The sequence below is a fragment of the Crinia signifera genome, chromosome 6 (genome assembly GCF_055691185.1).
Source record: "Crinia signifera chromosome 6, ASM5569118v1, whole genome shotgun sequence".
Taxonomy (NCBI): domain Eukaryota; kingdom Metazoa; phylum Chordata; class Amphibia; order Anura; family Myobatrachidae; genus Crinia; species Crinia signifera.
In genome coordinates this window covers 99531899-99554021 of record NC_139222.1, presented here as the reverse complement: position 1 = coordinate 99554021, position 22123 = coordinate 99531899, and the positions used below count along the sequence as shown (strand labels likewise).

Below are 22123 nucleotides of genomic sequence, written 5' to 3'. Positions count from 1 at the left end.
GTATTGGGTTGGCATTGTGGGCCCAGCCTCCTACTCTACCGATTAGGTTTCGGTATGTACACTTGAATTATACATCCAGTAGGAGCAAGTTTTATCTTTGCTCCTTTGGTCATGGCTAGCCATGGCTATTCTATTGTTCTCAGCTGCAATACAATACAAATTGCAGCTGAGAACAATAGAATAGCCATGGCTAGTCATGGCCAAAGAAGCAAAGATGAAACTTGCTCCTACTGTATGTAACCTTACACTGCACAGGACAGCATTGCGGTTGTTAATTGTGTACATTAGCATGCATAAACTAGTGACAGGGCCATCTTAAGAGCATTAGGGGCCCCCAGCCAAAGCAGTGTAGTGGGGCCCCTATATTAAATCTCCGAGCAGCCCAGTCATCAGGATATTAGCCTTAACAAGAAAGGTGCATCACAAGTACACTATACACACATAAATATATATACACATTTACTTACCAGTCCGTTTCCCCACATCGCTGTAAGTCCCGCACCTGAACTTCTGGTTTCCCGTCATATGCAAGGCAGGGAGCACTGCTCTACATTCCACCTACCCTGCTTCCGCATGTCATCAGTCAACTGGGGGGCATTCCTGGCCAATCGAAGGGGCAACAGACACCCTGCAGCAGAATGGAAATTGGCTTGTCCGTCTAACTACGAACAGTGACACAGATTGGGGGGGGGGGGCTTTGGTTGGGCATAGTTCCCCTAGGGCAATTTGCCATTAAGCCTGTGCATCGACGGCCCTGACTAGCGGTATTTACTAAATAAGTGTAACAATGGGCCCGGTCCATGCATTCTTGAATGGCTAGCCAAGCCTCTGTGGTAACTGCCCACACCCCTAATTATAAGCCCCTACCACTGCATTCCTCTGGTGGGCCCAGTCCAATACTGGCCAAATAGGTTATATTGAAAGCACAGTGCTTTACAACAAGGTCATAGTATGCCAATTTCCATCAAGTTTCCTTTTAAAATGTCTGTCCTGCTACAGCTGCATTTATTATGATGTTTAGACACCTTGAAGGGCGAATGCACTGAGCAAAGTGCTGTCCTCAGTTGCAATGACTGGAGTTTTAAATCCACCATTGGAAGCAATATCAGCAAAACTACTGGTCATGATTTGGCTTTCTATGGCCAAGCAGCTGGAGCAGGTGTACAGACAGAATCTGGAGCAGAAAAAAATATACTGCACCGTATGCCATTTTGAAAGACAAATGTGGATCTAGGAAAGGACACAAATATGCTTCCTGCCCACATGTTAGTGCCAACTGTGAAGTTTAGAAGATGAATCATTTTCTGGGGTCGTTTTGTCTGGCTTAGCCTGTGAACCTGGGTTCCATTGAGTTACACGTAGTAAGTGGGTATTATAGCAGCATAGAAAGCATACTTTACACACTATGGGGTACTCTGCAGTGCGACTTAAAGCACCTTTTGAGCTTAAGAACTGAATTATACAAATATATATAAAAAAAAAAAAAGTATAATAGGGGTGTCCATACAAAGAAACTTGGGCAGGTGATGATGATTATTCCAAATCGCTCAGCATTTCACATACAGTCCCCTGGAACAGCAATGTGCGGCCCCATTACAGTCAGAATCGCCTTTGCAAGCAAGGTTATTTTGACTAGATCTGTCTAGTCAAAATGGCCTTCGGTGATATTTGCTAGGCGATCTGCACAAATATTAGCAAGCCAGTACACCCCCCCCCCCCCCCACCACCACCAATTGTGTTTAATCATTGCCAGGAGCTTTAGGGTAGGCAAACCTGTCCAAACTAATCTGAGAATACAAAATGCCCTGATTTGAAATGGTTGCGGCTATTTGCACACAAAAAAAAAGACACACCCCTCCCTTTGAAATACCAACCCAGTATGTAAATTCTAGATTAGTCAAAATTTCCCATAGCCAATATAATTTAATTAATCAAAATCTTCAGTGCATCTAGTAAAAATAGCTTAGTCAAAATTAGAACTAAGCCAATGTCTCACAATGTGTACACTTTAAGGTGCGTACACACAGGGGAGATATATTGCTGAGCAATATATTGTTCAGTGTCTCCTTTTCATCAGCGACCAAAGATAGTCGCTGATGAAAGGGAACCTCTGCCGGGGGAGCCGCAGAGGTAATCGGCTGATCGCAGGAGCAAGCTCCTGCGATTAGAATGGGGCTGAAAACGGGAGCGCGCACCCAGCGATTTATCGCCGGGGCACACTCCCATCACTGGCAATATGGTCGCCAGCGACCATATTTCCAGCGATTATAGCCCATATCGCTGCCGTGTGTACAATGCTTTAGAAAAACAGAAGCTCTTTAAGCCTTTGTCAGTTTGTTTTTCCGCCACGTCTAATTTTATTACAATTTTCTCCCAATTTTAATGTGCAGAGGAATTAAGCTAGCTCCATGTCAAGAAAGGTTAATAAACATCAGTGTCCTCAAATCCTGCTATCATTAGGACATGTCTGCACCTAGAGTAGCAGCCTAAAAACAAAAAAAAAATACAGAAAAGATTTGCAATAAAGAATGTTGTAACCGTTTACAGCGGTCTGTTTACTACTTAGAATCACTGGAAAATTTTAGAAGTGAAGTTTACTTGAGGACTTAAGGATAGACTAAAGTAGGGTCAGCAGAGACCTTGACCACAAAGCACCAGTGCATGGATACCTTTACAGAAAATTAAAAAAAAAAAAAAAAAAAAAATTAAAAAAGGGGGAGGGGGATCTTTTAAGGCTAGCTGTAAATTGGGAGACTACTACCAATGTGGGAAAAAAATGATTATGATAAATAAGAAAACTTGAGTTTCTTTTATTATAGGTTTATAATATACAACAATTCAATATTGGAAGATTTACAAATATGTAAAAGCTGTTGAACACAAAACGCAACATAGCACTCACTCCTCCTAAAACATCACTTACCCTCCCACACAAGGTCACGCATATTGCTTTTTGAAAGGTTATGACACAACCTTTAGTGCCACAATTTTTTTTGTTAAATACTCTAATTCAGATCTGTTTACAAAGACTTAAAAAAATGAAAATTGTATCAATCTTCCCATAACCTCGGTTGTATAAAGTTTCACCATTATGTACAAAAACCCTTAAATTACATATAAATAAATATGTACAAAAAAAATAAAAAAATCTAAAAACAAATCTAGTAACTGTCAGGCTTTACAAGAGTTACAATGCCCTACTTGAATATTCTCCACAAAGCATTGCTGCCTCAACAGGTTAGGATTTGAGTTAAAATGAGATTTTCACCTTCTGAGAACCCTACAGTTCAAGCAGATTTGTTTATTTTCAGCACTGTTGAATTTGACAGGGAGATTCAGGACCAAATGCACTAAACTTCAAAAGTGATAAAATGGAGAGTGTGATAAACAACCAACCAATCAGCTCATGCCTGACATTTTTAAAACACAGTGACATGACAGGTAGGAGCTGATTGGCCGGCTGTTTATCACTCTCCATTTTATCACTTTTGAAGCTTAGTGCATCTGGCCCACAGTCTGTACTTTGCATATAATCTACAGAGTTGATCTATTGTAGGAACAATGATAAACTCTGTCTGCACTGCTGGTTTCTCCACTGGTAGAGTTCCACTTACAGATACACAAAAGCCCATGACTTGTGATTTGAAATGGGAGGGAAGGGGTAGGAAGAAAAATTACAGTTACAGTAAATATAAAAGGGGCAATATCAATTTTAAAGTAGAATTATTCTTCAAATATAGGACAATGGTAAAAACATGTTCAAACACTTGTGCATAGCCTTAATTAAGACGACAGTGGTGTTACACCCTACAGTGACTTGAAACCGGTATGCAGATTGTTCTACTGCAGGCATTAGTGCAGAGTTGTATTATAGTTATAGTACTGGAATAGGGGCATGGGATATATACACCACCACACAATGTTCCATTTTATTGCCATTTGTTGAGGAAGGGGGGGGGAGGGGTGGGGGGTGTTTGTTCTTGTCATTAAGGATACAAAATATACATATGAGGATATTCAATCCCATGTTTTACTTAAGAAGAACCCCTTAGATAATAACTGTATAGAGTATCCAACTCCCAAAAAAATTGAACCCTCACACTATTGCAGGTCTGCTAATTTGTGGTGTTAGCAGTAAATTTGTGGGGGGGGGGGGGGGGGGGGGTTTAAAAATGCATTCATGGTTTGGTAATAAGAAAGACTACCCACCACAAATAAAATCAAAGCATGTGAAAGACATTATTGCATATTGTAAAACTGGTGATAAAAGAAAATAAAAGTAATATTTTGCTATGCAATTCAGCTATGATTTTCATAAATACCAATTTCAAAATTGGATTAAAATCAGTTATGCTACAATTGGTGCCAGTCACAAACTATTGTACATGCATACAGCCAACTTTCAAATCCCCATATCATCTTCAGGTTGTAGGAAGTGTTGCAGTGTAGTTCATATCCTGTGATGTAACCACTGGACACAGCAGAGCGGGGAGAGGGACAGGGGGCAAGTCATGCAGGTAGTATTATACATTAATTGAATCTGAATGTCTCAATGAAATGTGTGAGGGGAAAGATGGCTGGAGCGTAAGGTTTAACTTTTGTCATATAAAGTTGACACACTAGTTCCCGCTCAGCAGAGACACTGTGCAGCAGAGATCACAAAAAAAAAAAAAAAAAAAAAAACTCATAGTATTCCAAAGTCTCCAGGACAAGAGTCTTTTCATAGGTCCAGTTATAAAATGGAGACCTGAGAGAAAATGGCAGTTCCACCCTCAGATTTCCACAATATTTAAAAAAAAAAAAAAGTTGTCCACTCAATGTTCTCATTTTCTGTGTTTGTCCATCTTGTCTAAGCTTTTGTTGTTATCTCCAGGACTTTGATCTCCACTATTCATGTACATTTTATCGGCAATCTTTAATGCTTCGTTCAGGTAGTTTTGTACAGATGTCATAGCAGCACAAATGGCAGCACTTCCAAAACCATGTGTTATGAGGCTAAAGTGAGCCAAGCACCCCTGGATTCCAGGCTCCAAAATTGGACTTGGTCTTGCGTTACCTAGAGGTGTTCTGTCTTGGGTGAGTAGATCTGTGAATTCTTTGCAGATTTGCCTAAAAATAAAAAAAAAAATACATAAATAAATGTAGGAAAAATCCATCAATGTTGCCAGTCATCAGTAAAGGGTACCAAAAAAAAAAATTCTCTTCATGTATCAAAAATAAAAAGGGTCAATAGAAACAGGACCTTTCTGATCGTTCATACACAAATAGTTTATAGGATTGCCAACCCTGTGAAGCAATCAGGGTATTCATGCATTGGAAATTGGTGCCATATATGCAATAAGACACGGTAATTCTGGTTGGTTTGCAAAAGCAAACTCCTTTAAGGGACAAAATCATGTGCACTGCAGGTGGGGCAGATGTAACATGTGCGGAGAGAGTTACATTTGAATGAGTTAATTTGTTTCTGTGCAGAGTAAATACTTACTGCTTCATTTTTATACTGCAATTTAGATCAGTTTGAACAGACCTGACCCAAATGTAACTGGCTCTGCATGTTACATCTGCCCAACCTGCAGTGTACATGGTTTTGTCCATTAAAAGGAGTTTGCTTTTGCAAACAAACCAGAATCACCCCCTTCGTCGGAGAGCAGCAGAAAAGAAAACCCTCATATTTGTGCATTTGATGAAATGATTACACAACTGCACATAATTACTGGAAAATTTATAAAAAAAAAAGGAAGGAGGTTCTCTGAAAGTCAATATATATTAGAAATGGTAATTGTAAAAGAACATCAGGGAAGCAGAGGTAAGGAGTCCTGTACATTATTTTCTTTTATAGGAGTGCAGAGAAGAGCAAAATTTAAGACTGTCCCACAACCTCACTAAAAGGTCAGCATTTGCTTATAGAAGTTCATTAGAGAATTGTGGTCTTAAGTGTGCAGTCAATGCAACAAAAAAAAAACCACCCAAAAAAAAAAAAAAAAAAAAAAAAAAAAAAAAAAAATACATATATGCACCCTGCCTCCTAGATATGTCCAGCCTCAATTAGCAGACACTGTACTCTGCAGGTTTACACGTAGTTTGGAATGACCTTACATAGACTGCCTAAGTATAAACTTGCAAGGCGTTCATTACAACCTGTTCTGCAGCAAAATTCAATTCACATAAAATTTTGCTAATTCCTATGAATGCAAAAACCAAATCCAAAAAGGTCTGATAAGCACAACACACAATCTGTAGCTAGTAAAGACTAAAGGAGGTAAAAGGTAAAAGTAGAAAAGACACTAATGGTACTTTGGAAAAATAACACAGCAAACAAAGTTCACAGGCGATCAATATATAGGTGCACAATGCAGAGGAGGATTGTCTACATGGAAACTTAGACAACTGCCTAGGGCCCAGCAGGTCCCAAGGGGCCCCATAAAGATATCAAAAACATTCCCAGAGAGCACGGCATGACTACCACATAAGGTCATGACATCACATGGACCTACCCAAACTCCCAAAAAACATTTTGATACACACACACACTGATTTCATCCACTGTACGTCAGTCAGTTTATTTTAAATGTGACCGGTAATCAACCTACTTCCAAAAGACCTAGAGCAGCAATCAGCAGCAAAAACAGTGCTATAAGGTGTTTGAGGGGGGCCCCAAACCAGTATCTTCCCTAGGGCCCCATGAGGACCAAATCCACCTCTGCCCCTTATGGGTTGCCAGGAATTAAAATAATACCTACAAGCTTATTTAGGCCTTGAACACATTAAAGATCTTGTTAGAGAACCAAATCATGTGCTATTGTGGGGGCCTTCATTTTTCTCCAGAGAGGTTTGTGTGCCTCAACTACTGTGAGACTCATTAGTCTGTCAGCTCAATGCAGAGGAAAGAGTGGGGAAGTGGTGTGTGTATTTGATGGAGGAGGGGGGTGGGTATTTAGAGGTTAGTTGTGGGGTATAAAAATTGGAATACATCTTGTGGCAAACAAACCAATCAACTGCTCTAAAATACACTATGGGAAGCACATAAAGATAAATATTGAAAAATGTAATGATTCACAAATGTCAGTTCATAGTGAAAATCAGGAACTCCTAAGACGTTCAGTAAACAAACAGCAATCCATCTAGTCTATGGCTTTTTAAGTAAAAACATTTGTGCAGATAAACAGTGCATTAAGCTATGGACCAATTACACATACAAAGCCACATCCTTGATAACGGTACAAGTACTTCGATCAAGCCATAGTTTATACAAAATCTCTAATGGTCTGCAGCTATTTTGTCTTTCAAATGCCATCCAAGCATATGGGGTGTAAACATGGATTGTGAGTATTCTACAGAAAGCCCATCGGTATCCGTGTAATATTTAATTCTGGCAAATATTGACACCACATATGCAAGAATGTTTGGTCCGAATGAACCACTATGGGGGCAGGGGGTGTAATAGCCTGCCAGAAGCTGGAAGTTTGAGACTTTGTGCAAGTTTCCTTTTTTTAAAGTGGCAATCATTTACACAGAAAAGTCAGCTTCATTTTGCAGGGTTAATGATTGCCATTTAAAAAAAAAAAAAAAAAATTGATAGAGATATACCTTGTACACCTTGACAAAGGGCGTTCCGGCCCGAAACGTCAGACAACCATCCTTTGAATACTGCACAGTTTTGAAAAATCGTCAGAGTGCCATCCTTATTTCTCATCGTAGATATATAAAACTTTACTCTTCACACAGACTATTATCCCCCTTACATATATGACCAACATTACTGAAAGACTGATTTCCTATATCTGCAGCCATCAAAAGTTATTACATGTCACAGGACCTATCCAAATGCACAGGCAAATGCTTCTGCACGCAATATGGCTCTGCTCTCCCCGTTTATGAAGTGGAATGAATGTAGTTTCAAGTGTTAACTCCTCCATACGGCAAATAACGTTATTAAATACAGAGTGACCGTCGCAGCACTTTATTAATGATGCCAAATGTGAAGCATACAAACAGTCACCATGAGCACTATTGGACATCTACTTACTTAGCAGCGAGCAGCATATTTTTGCGATTTGACATCTCATTGCGTTCTATGTGTGGTCGGGTCAGGTACTCTGCTACAGCTTTGGAGGGGAATTCGGTTTCACAAACATAACCAAAGTCACGAGCAAGGTGTACAGCTTCACCTACAAGGAAAAGCTTCGGGTTACTAGGAAATCATCACAGGCTTGTGGGTTTTACAGAACTCTATTTTCTGACAGTCATCTACAGTAGGTTTGATGTAATGACAGTTGAAGCAGATCTCATACATATAACAATTCAGAAAGTACTATATTCAGTACTTCCCTGAAGTATGCCTTATAATCACATTTTAACACACCCGGAAACATTAAAAAAAATTAAAAAAGGGAAGAAGGAGGTGGGGGGGTTGTTGTTCGGGGGCTATAGTAGTTTAACTAACCAAGGTTATAAGGAAAGAGATTCACAGCTTAGTTATGGGAACTGATTAACCTCTTCATCACCAGTGGTCCACCAAGACCATAAAATTAAAAGGTTCCCAATGTAACAGAACAGATATGTAGGTGTTGTGTAAAACATCGAGGGCAGAAGAGCCACAATCCAGGAACATTTTTTTCAGTTTCTATTGCTCCCTGTTAGAGCATTTACATCCCTGGTATATTTTAGCACTCTCTTGATAACCTTCAGTAGAGGGCCTATTAGGAGAATGTGTTTTAGACTTTACCTGCCTGGTATATGTGAAGACACGAATAAGCACCAATGGGATAAGATCATGAACTTTTATTAGCATCCTCTCCCTGTGTTTTCAATGCCACTAGAAACCACTTCTGAGGAAGAAATCTGTGCTTTTATTCTGATCTATATTTAGTAGTCACTAGTTTTTATGCACGTCTCGATGGGACTACTGCATACTCCTCCAATACAGCCACACACCCCCCCCCCCCATGCCCCTCACATCATTCAGTCAATGCCCACAGCCTTCACAACCACTTACCTAACCCCACCCCTGCTTCCAGCTTTCTCACTGCTCCCCACCCCAGGGTCTCACTCCTTTCCTTATACTCTTTCCTCCAAAAGCTCAACATGCTTTTTCTGAAGCCTACCACCTCTGCTCCTGCTCGTTGTCCCCACACACACTCACGCAACTGTGTTACCCATGTCTATATGTGTTTTCTTCAGATAAAGTCTGTATGCAATCCCGTTGCCCCAAAATATGCACTTACTAGACTACGTCATTGAAGACCACTGTGCATGTGCAGATCTCATTATCAGGATGATATCATTATCCTTGTCATTTCTGCAGGGTGGCTGAGAGATCAGTATAGTCAATGGGTGCAGAGGGTAAGTCGTCTGCACCCCCCAGGAGTTCATATGTCCGTACATCCTGCATATTATACACACACACCCCTGTAGGTCTGATTGCCCCATCCTTCTATTGTAAACGAACAACCAGGGCCCTCTTCTCTAGTGTGATATTCCCATCACTGCCAATGGACATACTGTAGCTTTCATAATACGCTCTGAACCAGTCTGCTCAGCTCATAAATTGCGGTACAAAGACAGCTAGTGGGAGATGTCTTGTTATAAAAACAAATGTAGGTTTTGACTACAAAATATATTTTAGTCCTGTTAGGAGCATATGGTACTTCTGCAGTTTGTCATGTTGTAATTCTTAATGTCCCGTTATGTTTGCAGTGTACTGTTATATGCACTCTGTACAGAACAGACTCTGTGGCACCCTCGTAAACAAAGTATAAAACAGGAACAAAAACCTAGAAATAATACAAACCTTCTACCAATGATGTCAGGAGCGTCACATTTGCAGCTTTTCGCCTTCCAGCAGGCAGGTTAAGACCAATTTTTTCAAGTTTTTCCCGCAACGACCTCCCTCCATTTTTAGATTTCGCTCTGATAAAAGAATTAAAGACAGGATTTAGATCTCAGTCAGATTGTTTTACCAACCAACCTGTCTTAAATTATAAAAAAAAAAAAAAAAACTCCACAACATTATTCCCAGAAAAACAAAAGGGCAATGTCTCACAGAGCACGATGCCCTCACAATAAGTATCAATGTGTCTAAATAGTATTTTACAGACTATGGATAATCCAGATATGTTTCACAAGACCCACCTCTAGAGCAGATCACTGGTCTGTGGGATATTCCCTCCTAATACAACTTTATCCTAGCCAAAAACCTCAAATTTAATTTTTTTTTTTAATCTAGAATACATTTAGTGTAGATTTTTTTGCAATTTGAATAGTCAGTTTTTTTCTGATCAAATGATGAAAACATACATAAAAAGTCAGAGTTAGTGTGAAATATCTCTGGTAGGTCATAGAATAGATTAACATTCCATACTTCGCAAAATAATAAACCTATTTCTCTGCTTATTGCAGATACCACTGTAATTATGCAATAAGAGGAACCATGAAGGCCTTGCTAAATGAGTTTCACCGTGCCATCTTTTTAAGACCTAAAAAGAAAACATGCTTCTTAAAACAGAACTGCTCTCAAAAGACACCAGCTGCTTTGAAGTGTCCTGTAATTCAGGAGAGAACTATGGGGCAGACAGAGCATTGGAGTCTATTTCTGATTTGAATACAATTAGTTCAAATTTAAATGAGCAGGACTGTTGGGAGGTGGCACCAAAATGTGGTATAACGATTTCTCTAATCTCACGCGTCTGCTCCTTTGTGGACGCCTTTAAAATTTTAAAGACAAAGCACGCCATTGTTGTTAGAGTCAGACTAGAAAATGTGGAAGAAAAGTTTTGTTAAACTACAACAGTCTGTCATCTACTTTAAATAACCTCTGTTCCCGATCATTAAATAAAAAAAGCAGTTGGGTGAGTATTAGTGCAGGGAAAACTTTGGCACATTAACCATTTAGAACTGGCTTAAAAACTTAGAAACACAAGGATAAAAATTCCAAACATGCACTGCCGTCATGGCATGCTGGGAGTTGTAGTTTAGTCTCAGAAAAGCAAGCCAGCTACAAAATTTTAGGTCTCTAAATTATTCCTGCATTCCTGTGTAAGAGCTAACAAATAGTCCCAAGTAGACAGTCAACAAGTTTTAGCTATTTAAAACTCATTGCGTAGGATAATGGTGCTCCAGCTAATTGGGGCCCCATTTATTATATACAACAAATAAACTTGATTGTGCCCTTACAAATTTTATTTTTAAAGCACTCTATATAAGATTCTGAGTGCCAGACACACACACACACACACCTCTAGGAGGAGAGTGGTTATATGCTGCATGGGGCTTTATATATACATACACATACCTTCTAAGAACTCCCCCAAGCAAAGATGCATTTAAGCATTCAGGTGGCGAGAGCCTCCGCTGGACTTCTGCTACAGTAACTTTGTATTTTGAGGTGGAACTTAAGAGGGAGAGTCTTCCAGGAACAGAGCAGAACACTTCATTTGGATTAATCACAATTCCCATCAGTGCATCCTTCTGGTAGCCCATATTGAGAGTGTTTTTACCTGTAGACAAATTATACAGTTATCATAAAAATCTAATAGTGTGCAAAATTAACAAAATAAAGTACTGTGAATGCTATTCAACTAGATGTGTTCCATAACAAATGTCCTTTCAGTAACATAATGAAAAATTATTAAAAATTAACTGACCACAAGGGATGAGAAAAACACACAGCCGCATCACCCCCCCCCCCCCCTTTAATTTTTCTGTTGGAGTTGAGTGACCTCCACTCATGCATTTAGACAACAAATATACTGCAAATAAGTTTTGTAGCCTATAGCTTTCCAGGTAATTACTAAAAGGGTGCAATTACTCTGTAATAGCACTTTATTACAAGTAGTTCAGTCAGAACTTCATAAGAAGCAGCCCCTGAATAATGTTAAGGGTAAAATGGACAAAACAGTGTTTCACTGCAGTTGGGGCAGATGTAACATGTGCAGAGAGATTTGGGAGAGTTAAGCTGGGTACACACACAAAGATGTATCTGTCCAATGCAAACAAAAATCTGGAAACGTGTGGGAGAAAATGACAATCAATTGCCCAAACACACTGGAAAAAGGATAAAAAGGATGGTTTGGTTTAATTTGATAAATCAAACATCTTTAGCCAGTTTATCTGAATTACTCGTTTGTTTTCCAGCATTTGGGAGAAAATGGTTGACTCATATTCCCATACATTGCCAGATTTTTGTTACCACTGGATATATTGGACAAATAAATCTGTAGGTGTGTACCCAGCATTATTTTGTTTCTGTGCAGCGTAACTATTGGCTGCTTAATTTTTACACTGCAATTTACATTTCAGTTTGAACACCTCACCAAAGTCTTGTCCTAAAGAATGTGGGGCTATTCGTCATTTATGGCCAAAAAGGGACAGACTTTATATTTTAAAAACACATAAGCTACTTGGTAGAAGACCGCTTGAAACACCATATATGATGTTACCAATGTGCTCTCTCTCAGAAACGTTGCAATATTTTTCCAGGCGAGAATTTAAAAGAGCTTGGTCCAAGTATCATTTTCAAACCATATATCAATGTAGTGAAGACTAGCTTAGTGGTAATCTCTTTATATAAGAGTCATAGAATTGTTTTAACAGCTTGTAGCAGGGCCCTCCTACTTCCATGTCTGTCTATTCTATCACCGTCTACAATTGTAAAGCGCAACGGAATTTGCTGCGCTATATTAGAAACTGTAAATGAATAAGTGGCAGAAAAAGTTTGCCAACACAGACATGTCTAGGAACAGCTTCCCTTGTCATGCCAAGTCACAGTGCCCATTAAGGAGCCCATACACACTCCGTTTTTGGGCGTACATTTTGTACTTAAATAGTACACATTGCATTGCATGCAATGCGATGAAAAGCTAGTACAAAAAGTATGTGCAGCACATACTTTTTGTACTGTACGATGAGATGCGCATCTCAAAGTACAAAATGGAGGCACCGCGATTGCAGCGTGTATGGGCTCCTTTAGAACTGCAAAACAAATCCAGGACTTGACCACTTTAAATCTACAACTTTTTCAGTTAGCAATATATGCAACACCTAGTGGATGTCAGATTGTTGTCTACAGCAACACAGAGTAGTAACTGTAACAATAGACCCAAATAGAGCAGGACAAGAAATTTGTGGAGTAATAAACTCCATTTACAACCAGCAGAGTGAATTTCGTGGCAAAAGGATTTGTAGAGACAGCAGCTCATTGGTTACAAGCTGGGCAATACAGAGGAAGTTAGATTACACAATCCTGATTAAAGTTAAATGCCCAACCTTCCAAAAAAGCTCAAGCAACACCTTCAAGAGCAAGCATGGACAGATAGCTACTGAAGTATAATGCCAACACTGTCCGTCAAGCGGATGTTATAATGTTTAGGTTCCTCATGACACAGATCAGTCTACAGAATTGCTCAAGCATCTCGAACGTACTCCATTTATATGCCGTCAGTCTGCAGAGCAGCTTCTGTGCAGATTTTCCTTAAAAGGTCACCTATTTTGTCATATCCAATGTATTAACTGCTCTTGCGTAACATTGGAGTACTTAAACAAGTACTTTCTAAGTATACTTCTGAATATAGTGAATTTTTGGGGAGGGGGAAAAAAAATTATCACAAAATAATTAAAAAAGTCATTGTTTCACGCTCCACGGCATAGGGATGTTTGTGATAGCAAAATTACTCATCTATTCACAAGAAAATACTTTTAACATGACACAACTATGTAATCAAGATAGTTTACAGAAAAAGCTCTGTTTTCACTCAATTCTCTAGGGTTAAAAGAATATTGGAATGCAATTGTGGTTTTGAAAGGAACAAAAAAAATTGTTGTTTGTAAAACAAGAAAAGAAAATAAAAATCTAGCAAACACTTAAAGATGAATACATACAACGAATTATTGAATTAATGTTTTTGTATATACTATAACATATGTCCAGTATTATGTGTGATAGCAAACAAAATAAAAATTCAAGGAATATTTTTTTTTTTTTTTTAAATGAACAATAAAATACTAACTTTTTTGGAATAGTGTTCAATAAACCCCCACCAGAAACAATACATTTCACATTTACAAAGAAAAACAAATTCAACAAACCTTTTTTAATGACTGTCTGGTCATGCATTATTAAACTTTGCTCTTCCAAACTCTAAAGGAAAAAAAAAAGGGAGAAAAATTAAATTAACATTACATTTTGATGTATCTGTTTAAGAACTGTAAAAAAAGTTCTCAAAATCACGTAAACCTGGATGATCTGATAATGTAATAAAAAGGTTTGCAAAAATCTAGATATAAAGTGAGCAAAAAACATTTATATGCTTCCTAAATAAAATGTTGATGCATCAGCTTGCAAGAAGCCTACAAGGAACTAAATATTTTAGCATTTGTAAGCAGAAAAAAAAAATTATGTACATTATACAAATGGGCAAACAGACCAATGAGCAAGCAGATAAATCAGTGTAGAAAAGCTTGCTTTCATTGAATAGGTTAGTTTATGCATTTTTTTTTTTTTTACTTCTAAACTTCTAATTAAAGGGGGGGGAGCCTCTAAATTATGAAATAAATTCATATGTTGAACATTTCCTTTAAATAGCAGACACTATCATTTTTCACAACTCTCCACCAAAAAATATTTAGTGGAGGAAACTTCAACGCTTATATACAAAATACTTTCTGTGCATCAGTTTCTTTTTTGAAGATGAAACTATCTGGATTATTAGAGCAATAGATTGCTGCAATTTGTTTTATTTAATTTGATTTATTTATCTTTAAAACTGCTGCTAAACCTGTCAAATTGTTAAAGTTAAACACAGAGCAGTGCCTGGCTCAGGCTGTCAACACCACAAAGCCAAGATCTGTGCATTACACAACAGACAACACCCTACCCCTCTGCACAATTTATTTTAGAAGACATTACCGCAACATCCTCCATTTGCTGTCCAATGTCTGGTAGACCAAGATTATCCGCCAGGTTGGAAGAATCCATGCCATGCCCATGCTGAAGAAGAATATCGGGTCTCCTTTGAAAGTCTCTTCCCAGCCTTCCTGAGCTGGGATCCAGAGAAGGTATGTGATGGACTAGCCCAGGTCTGCCATGGTGGGAAATTCCGCTGTGATCCTGGTTTTGACGGCTTGGCCATCCTTGCTGTTGACTTGGAGGAGGATGAGAAGAGTGGATGGAGTTAAGGGAGAATGGATCTCCTAGGTGGGAGTATGGGTCAGCAGACTGGGAGTAAGGCAGAGGCTGATAAGGAGGTGGGAAGTATGGTGGCTGGAAGTCAGAAGACCCTGAATGGGAGAGAGGGGGAGCTGGGCTATACAGGTGCTGACTGACGGATGATAGATGGGGTAATCTTGGGTTACCATTGCTGCTCCCATCATGCCTGTCCTATAGAGAAATAAATACATAAACGTTTAAGTATAAATAGCCTTTCCAAACTACTTTTTATATAACGTGGTTTGTTAAACTATAGCAATAATGCAAGTTATGTTGATTCTTGTGCATGTAAATATGAGCACTTCATTCACCATGTCATGTGCTTAACATTTATCAGGGTTATATGATCTCAGGTCTCTGGGAACTCATGGAGAAAAAAAAAACAAAAAAACTAAAATTTTCAGTTTGCTGAGTAGTCTAAAAAGCAAAACTATTCCACAAACCATCTCCCAGCTAATTCCTCGTAATACAGGTCTGCATAACTATCATTTGTGTGTTGCACAGTTGAGGTTTACAAACACTATTTCCACAGTGTATGAAAGATTATAACTCCTTTCAGTTTGATGCAGATAAAAGTCATAGAAAATGCTCGTTTGTTAGAACCACTTGTAGAAATGTTTAAATTGGGCTGATCTCTGGTGTTAGCAGATTACAGGGTCATGGTCATTAATATTACAGGGCAACTAATCAGGAAAGAAAGGAACCCGAACAAGCTCTGCTGTGAGCGGTCCTCCCTGCTAAATACCTCCTATTGATTTGAAATGACTGAAACTAATCAACAGGAGCCAAGACATCCACACTAAGCAGACCATGACCAATGCAGGAAAATGAATGACTGGGACCAAATAGGGAGGGTGCAATCCTGAAGAATGAGTCAACTCAGACTTGCAAGCATCCTCAAAACGTATGTATATTGCGCTCATGTATAGATCTTGCACAACACGGTCATTAATACTTTGCAATAACACAACTCGCAATCTGCAGCCTTAAAAGCTGGAGTTTGGGATCTGGACAGAAAACGTGAAAGTAAATGCAAAGTCCCATCCTTATAAGGTTTGGCTGGAATTTCCATAGAAAATAAGCTATAAACAGGCACATAGGTTTAAAGCATTAAAATAAGACTTCTAACATTGTAAAGAGACAAATGTCAACCGTGGACTCAATACTTGAGTGAGATTCCCTCGTCTCTGGCGCCCACTAGCGCCCGAAACAGGGATAGCACCCAGTAGCTCCAGCACACGGTTGTAGGTACACAGGGAGGACGCTACTAATGGAGCATATGCCACATGCCAGTATTACCATACGTACAACACTGCAAACATGCCATTTCTACAGTAGAAAAGTACTTTTTATTTATTTTTGCGCTAGTGCACAATGAAAACGCACTTGCGGCGCAGAGTACGGCAAAGGCACGCCGCATACTAGCTGCCGATCACTCGGGCATTCTATGCCCAACCCTGGATTGCAGATTTATAGTCTTATTAGAAAATGCATCACTAAATAGCAGATAAATGCACATCTTAAGCCTCACCTCACACTCATCCTCATATTTAACATTATCTGCCAGTTTCCACAGCATCGTGCCCGGTATCCAGATAAGAGAGAGGACAAATAATCCAAGTTCACGGTGTATTCCCCAGTCCCAGTTATCTCTCAGGCATGGAGGCTCCTACAGAACTGATCCCTGTCTGACGATCGCTAGATATTCCCCCTTTCTCCCTGTCCGCCCTTAATGCTCCGATTATGGTAACTCCTCCCCAGGGATGGGGTTGAGGTTTAATTACAGAGGGGAGCTGCGTCGTCCAATCACAGGAGACTGGCAGCATCAGCCACCGCCCCTCTGGGTATTACTGGGAGAGAGAGCCGAGCACTGTGCTGGCTCAGTGAGATGGAGTCCCATTAGTGTCAGGGGCTCTGCTCTCCGCTGCCTCTTACATACACATTGTAATGTAACTAATCATTCTAAGCACTGACACCTTAGCTCCCATTCAGCCAAGCAGAAACAAAAACACTATAATGGTTAGCAAAACATAGTAAGTATTATTGGCAAGCTATGATTGTAATCCACAGGCATATGGTTTCCTATGGGCAATTGGAGTGTACATAGAATGGAGGATATATTGGTATACTTACTAAGCAGTGGGGTTTCAGAACCCACTTTTTGTATAGCATATTTAAATGGAAATAGTACATGCAATAAAATCAGGCTGGTTTTGCAATATTGCTCTTAGGAATCTGGCATGGGACATTCTGCAGAAATCGAAGGTTATCAAAATCGCTGCTTAGTAAATATACCATGATTATAATTATATACATCAAATGTATTCTTGCACTACTTAAATAGTAAAGTGTAATTTGTCATATATACATTTTATTTACACAGTATAAATGGCAGCACTTTAGGTTACACTGTGCTGTCATAAAGCCATTATGTGTGGTATTTACACTGGTAATAGTGAGGGCTTTGGCATTCTATATAATCCGCTCTCTTCCTTTAATGGGAGTCCCAGGCATGCATTGGTGGAGGGTTTAAGCCGTCATTAAATAAATGTTACGGTTGGCACACTGATGTGGTAATAAGCAGGAGAGCGATACAAAAATACTTAAGTGTCCATTTAAATAAACACTTGACAGATTAACTCTTCTCCCCAAGGCGAGATACATAGTACAGTAACCCGTTACACTATCATCTGCCAGCCAGACTGAGCTGCACGCATCTACACTACCAGCTGTGGGGCACCAACAACCCACAAAGGGTTAAATCCACACACACTCCCTTTTGTCGGGACCTGTGGCGCAAATCCTTGCATTGGTTGTCTTTCTCGTTTGGTCTCAAACTACACTATAAGCAGCCTGTTCATCTTATTACATAGTCTATCAAACATGCTATTTTTAAATAAAAATATTTTTTTTATTTAAAATGTTTTTTATTATATTACTAAAATAAATTTTATTTATTTTCCCATAACCTATTTAGTAGACTATTCTGTTCCTATTCTAAAGGTCCTACTGCATTTTTATTATTTGTTATATATTTCTTTCTTGCCCAAAAGCACACTCGCCCTATTAATTGCCTATTATCCTTCCCTTGCCTCTGAACCATTTCAGTTTGACTGTACAACTGGCTCCCAGTGGACTAGTAAATTATGCCACATCATATACAACTTTATAAGCCATGTAAATATTTGTATTTTGCCTTTTTTATGTCATTTAAAAGCAGACTTGTTCACTGGAGAAAAAAATAAATAAAAAAAAGATACTGTAGTACATGTTTTAGAATTGAATATTTTATAGGACTGATTGGAAAAAGATGAATGCGTGAAGATGTTGCGGATTAGTGGGTGTTATATGATAAATCCGCACTTTGAAAAGAATATGATAAATCCGCACTTTGAAAAGAATATATTGTAAAGGGCCCTCCTACCTCCAAGTCTGTCTGTTGTTACCCAGTTTGTCTTATCACTGTCTACTATTGTAAAGCGCAGCGGAATCTGCTGCGCTATATAAGAAACTGTAAATAAATAAGTCAAACTTAAATGGTTTCAGCGGCAAGGGAAGGGTTATAGGTTATTAATAAGGTGAGTGTGCTTAGGGGGAAGAAAGATATAAATATATAACAAATCTTAAAAAAAAAAAAAAAAAAAAGTACTAGTAAAAGTGTCCAAACTGCGCCTTAAAACCCGCAAACTTGCAATTTTGTGCAATGCAGTTTGTTTAACCTGGCAGATCTCAACCAGTTGCTCCCAATCAGAATCCCAAATATATCAGGCGTTTACAGAACTATTTCCTGCGAATTTAGAGTATACCTAACACATTGTTATTTTATTACAGGTCCAGCATATTTTGGAGGATTTCCCTGACCCAGTCATTCCACCCCTCTTTCCAGCAGCGATTTATTGAGGGGTTAAACCTGCTTTCAGCAGTAATTATTAGGAAGGTGTCTGTATACTAACCAGGTGCTGATTCCATCAATTGAGGCACCTTATAATCATCAGAGAATCTCAGTTGTAGCTAATCTTCATTACCATTTTTGGTGGGGCTACATTTTAAATTGCCCCTGTTGTTTTCCTATAGAAAATGCCTTTGAAATGCAGGTTATGCCGTCCCTGGCTGCCTGTAACAGCAAGTGCCTGTGATTACTCTCAGAGGGCTTGGCGTCATTAAGGCTGCGAATAGAAATAAGTTCTACAGGGAGAACTAGAATAGCGCGAATCTCCTTGTCTGGGAGAGGGCTCCATGGCAGGATTTGGGATTTTACCAATTCCATTCTGATGCATATAGCAACGGAGGGGATTTATTGAGACACCACCCCCCCATCTTTTATGAAGTTGGCAGACAAGTAACTTGAATATCCCAAGGTGATGCATATAAAAACAAATAAAAACCATCTGATACAAGAAGTTTAATTTTAACCATACACAATTTATATTACACTCGTAAACTATTAACACTGTACTATCATCTATAAACTCACTGCAGGTAATCAGGTAAGTATAATCACATATATATATATATATATATATATATTTTATTGCACGTGGAAATTTGTCTGGAGTGCCGCGTTACTACAAAAAACGTCTACATACCCCCCTTGACGAGGGCACCCGACGAGCAACGGATATTCGGTGGTCGTGCCCGGCCCTTCCAAGTCTATCTATCTAGGGCACCCGACGAGCAACGGATATTCGGTGGTCGTGCCCGGCCCTTCCAAGTCTATCTATCTATCTATCTATCTATCTATCTATATATATATATATATATATATATATACATACATACACACATATACACACACACATACATACACACACACACACACACACATTAGGTTTAAATATACACAATATTATCTACACACACTTCTGTATTCTAGCTAGTGTACATTTCATATTTACTGGATTTAAAGTCAAAACAAAGACATTAAAAATAACCTTTACATTTCTCCGGCTTTGACGTATTTCGCCAGGAAATAAATGCGCATTGTCGTACACAAGTGCACGATAGCGCAAATAATTAGCGGCCTCTGTCTAATTGTGTGCGTGATTATTCTCCAAACTTGAATACAAATGCGCCAGGACTGTTCTACGCAGACATCGCGCAATTTCTGCACAGGTGTTGCAATGCACTGTACCATTACGCATACCTGCAATCAGGTGTCGGGAACAAATTGTTTCAACGCGCATTGTGTTCTGCAGCACATAAATGTCATTTGTGTTTCATATTCAGATCTAATGAAAATGTAATCTGCGCATAAACAGCAGGTGTAGGGAAAGGTTATTAAGGCTTTTTGTGGTTTCTTTGTAACTGATGCCTCACAAATAAATAACCACCAAGGATTAAAATAATACACTTTAAACTTTTAATTGACATTTACCATACTGCAATTTCTGCACTCCATTACACGCTTTCAGGAGTGCGAGCTGTACTCGATTTGCCGCTGCAGTGTATTTATTAAAAAGCAAATGAAAAAAATAAAAAATAAAATATGTACAATGTAGGACTTCAAATTATATTTTATTTGTTAGACTGATGACTTATTTAATTTATTAACAGTTTTTTATACAGCGACTTCAATGCATTAACGATTTTAAAGTCACTAAAAATACTCTCAACAAAAGTAATATAATATACACCAAGTAAACACACACAAAAGCACAATACATGGGGTACACTTAAGTATACGTTCACTAATATATACTGTACAGTATGTACATGTACTCTGCTTTAGCCCCCTTCCAAAAAAAGTATATATATATATATATATATATATATATATATATATATATATATATATATATATATATATATATATATATATATATATATATTTTGAAGTCTGGCCCATGTACTGTGTGTAAAAAAGTATATATATATATATATATATATATATATATATTTTGAAGTCTGGCCCATGTACTGTGTGTATATATATATATATATATATATATATATATATACACACATACATACATACATACATACATACATACATACATACATACATACATACATACACACATATAGTGCGTGTTAGTACAAGTTTACCTGGCGTATTATTACTAAATGCTAGGTTAGTGGTTTTTTAAACCGTTAATGCATTGAAGTCGTGTTTAACAAAACTAAGAATACATAAAGCCCCAAAGAGTTTTAAGAGGGTCGATAACATAAAATGTGAAATTAATTAATATTTGGGAAAGAAAAAAAAAATACAAAATCCATCTGTATACATTTATAGTGGTCTATAGATAGATTTAAGTTGCAGATGTTATAGAGAAATACATCTCACCTGATCACCAAACTACAGCATAGACCCCAATAAGCATATAGGTTAGAGACCGAACACCCCCTTCTGTTAGTAGAATGAAGGCTAGAAGCATTGGAAGCTGCGGCCAATTAAGCAGATTCCATCAACTTGTGCGATCCCAACTTAATATACACGGAGCAACCGGCGCTCTAGTTCTTCATTTAAAAACCGGTAGAATTCCTCAGACTGTAAAGGGTGTCACCCCCAGAAGACAGCCTGCTGCAATAAAGCCCAGTGCCAAATACATTTATGAAATTCACGTTGCTTACTTTGGATAAAGAGAGACGTGTGTGATATATCTGCAGGGTTCTACTACAGAATAATAATAAATGCATGAACTAGAAAAAAAAAAACACCTTTGCCCCAGAGTACTGTACATACCTGCCAGTCTGATCTCCCCAGCAGAGCCATCACTTCTGGGGTTTGGGGGTATATTTAAACAGCCAGAGTAGAACGCCTGAGTGTTACCTGGGCTCTAGCAGCACCTAGACTAGTTCCCCGGGGCTCTGCGCATGCGCTTTCAACTCTGACACTCATCCAAAAACTTACCTTAAGAAAGCATTTTCCATCCCCCTTGCTCTACACCTCCCCCTTTTATCCAGTTTAATCTCTCCTCT

At 38.6% G+C, this 22123-nt stretch overlaps 1 protein-coding gene across 2 annotated transcripts; it reads right to left on the bottom strand.

Annotated features, from left to right (window-relative positions):
* Positions 1-2794: 2794 nt before the first annotated feature.
* On the bottom strand, positions 2795-22008 carry TFAP2C (transcription factor AP-2 gamma). Of its 2 annotated transcripts, none has more exons than XM_083146542.1 (7): positions 21888-22008; positions 14903-15373; positions 14083-14134; positions 11291-11495; positions 9791-9909; positions 8027-8168; positions 2795-5109 (listed from the first exon to the last, which is right to left on the bottom strand). In XM_083146542.1, exons 1-7 carry the CDS (start codon positions 21915-21917, stop codon positions 4824-4826), a joined length of 1305 nt encoding a protein of 434 aa, XP_083002668.1. In that variant the 5' UTR covers positions 21918-22008; the 3' UTR covers positions 2795-4823. The 2 variants fall into 2 exon arrangements, with proteins under 2 accessions (XP_083002668.1, XP_083002667.1); XM_083146541.1 differs by lacking the exon at positions 21888-22008 and adding an exon at positions 16734-16887.
* Between the last annotated feature and the right edge of the window lie 115 nt (positions 22009-22123).

Bases quoted from the DNA above. Each gene is read 5' to 3' on its own strand.
- TFAP2C (XM_083146541.1), bottom strand. From the start codon at position 16,781: ATGCTGTGGAAACTGGCAGATAATGTTAAATATGAGGATGAGTGTGAG. The intron at 15,374-16,733 runs GTGAGGCTTAAG...ATTTCTCTATAG, and splicing joins AATATGAGGATGAGTGTGAG to GACAGGCATGATGGGAGCAG. The intron at 5,110-8,026 runs GTAAGTAGATGT...TTTTATTTTTAG, and splicing joins AATATGCTGCTCGCTGCTAA to GCAAATCTGCAAAGAATTCA.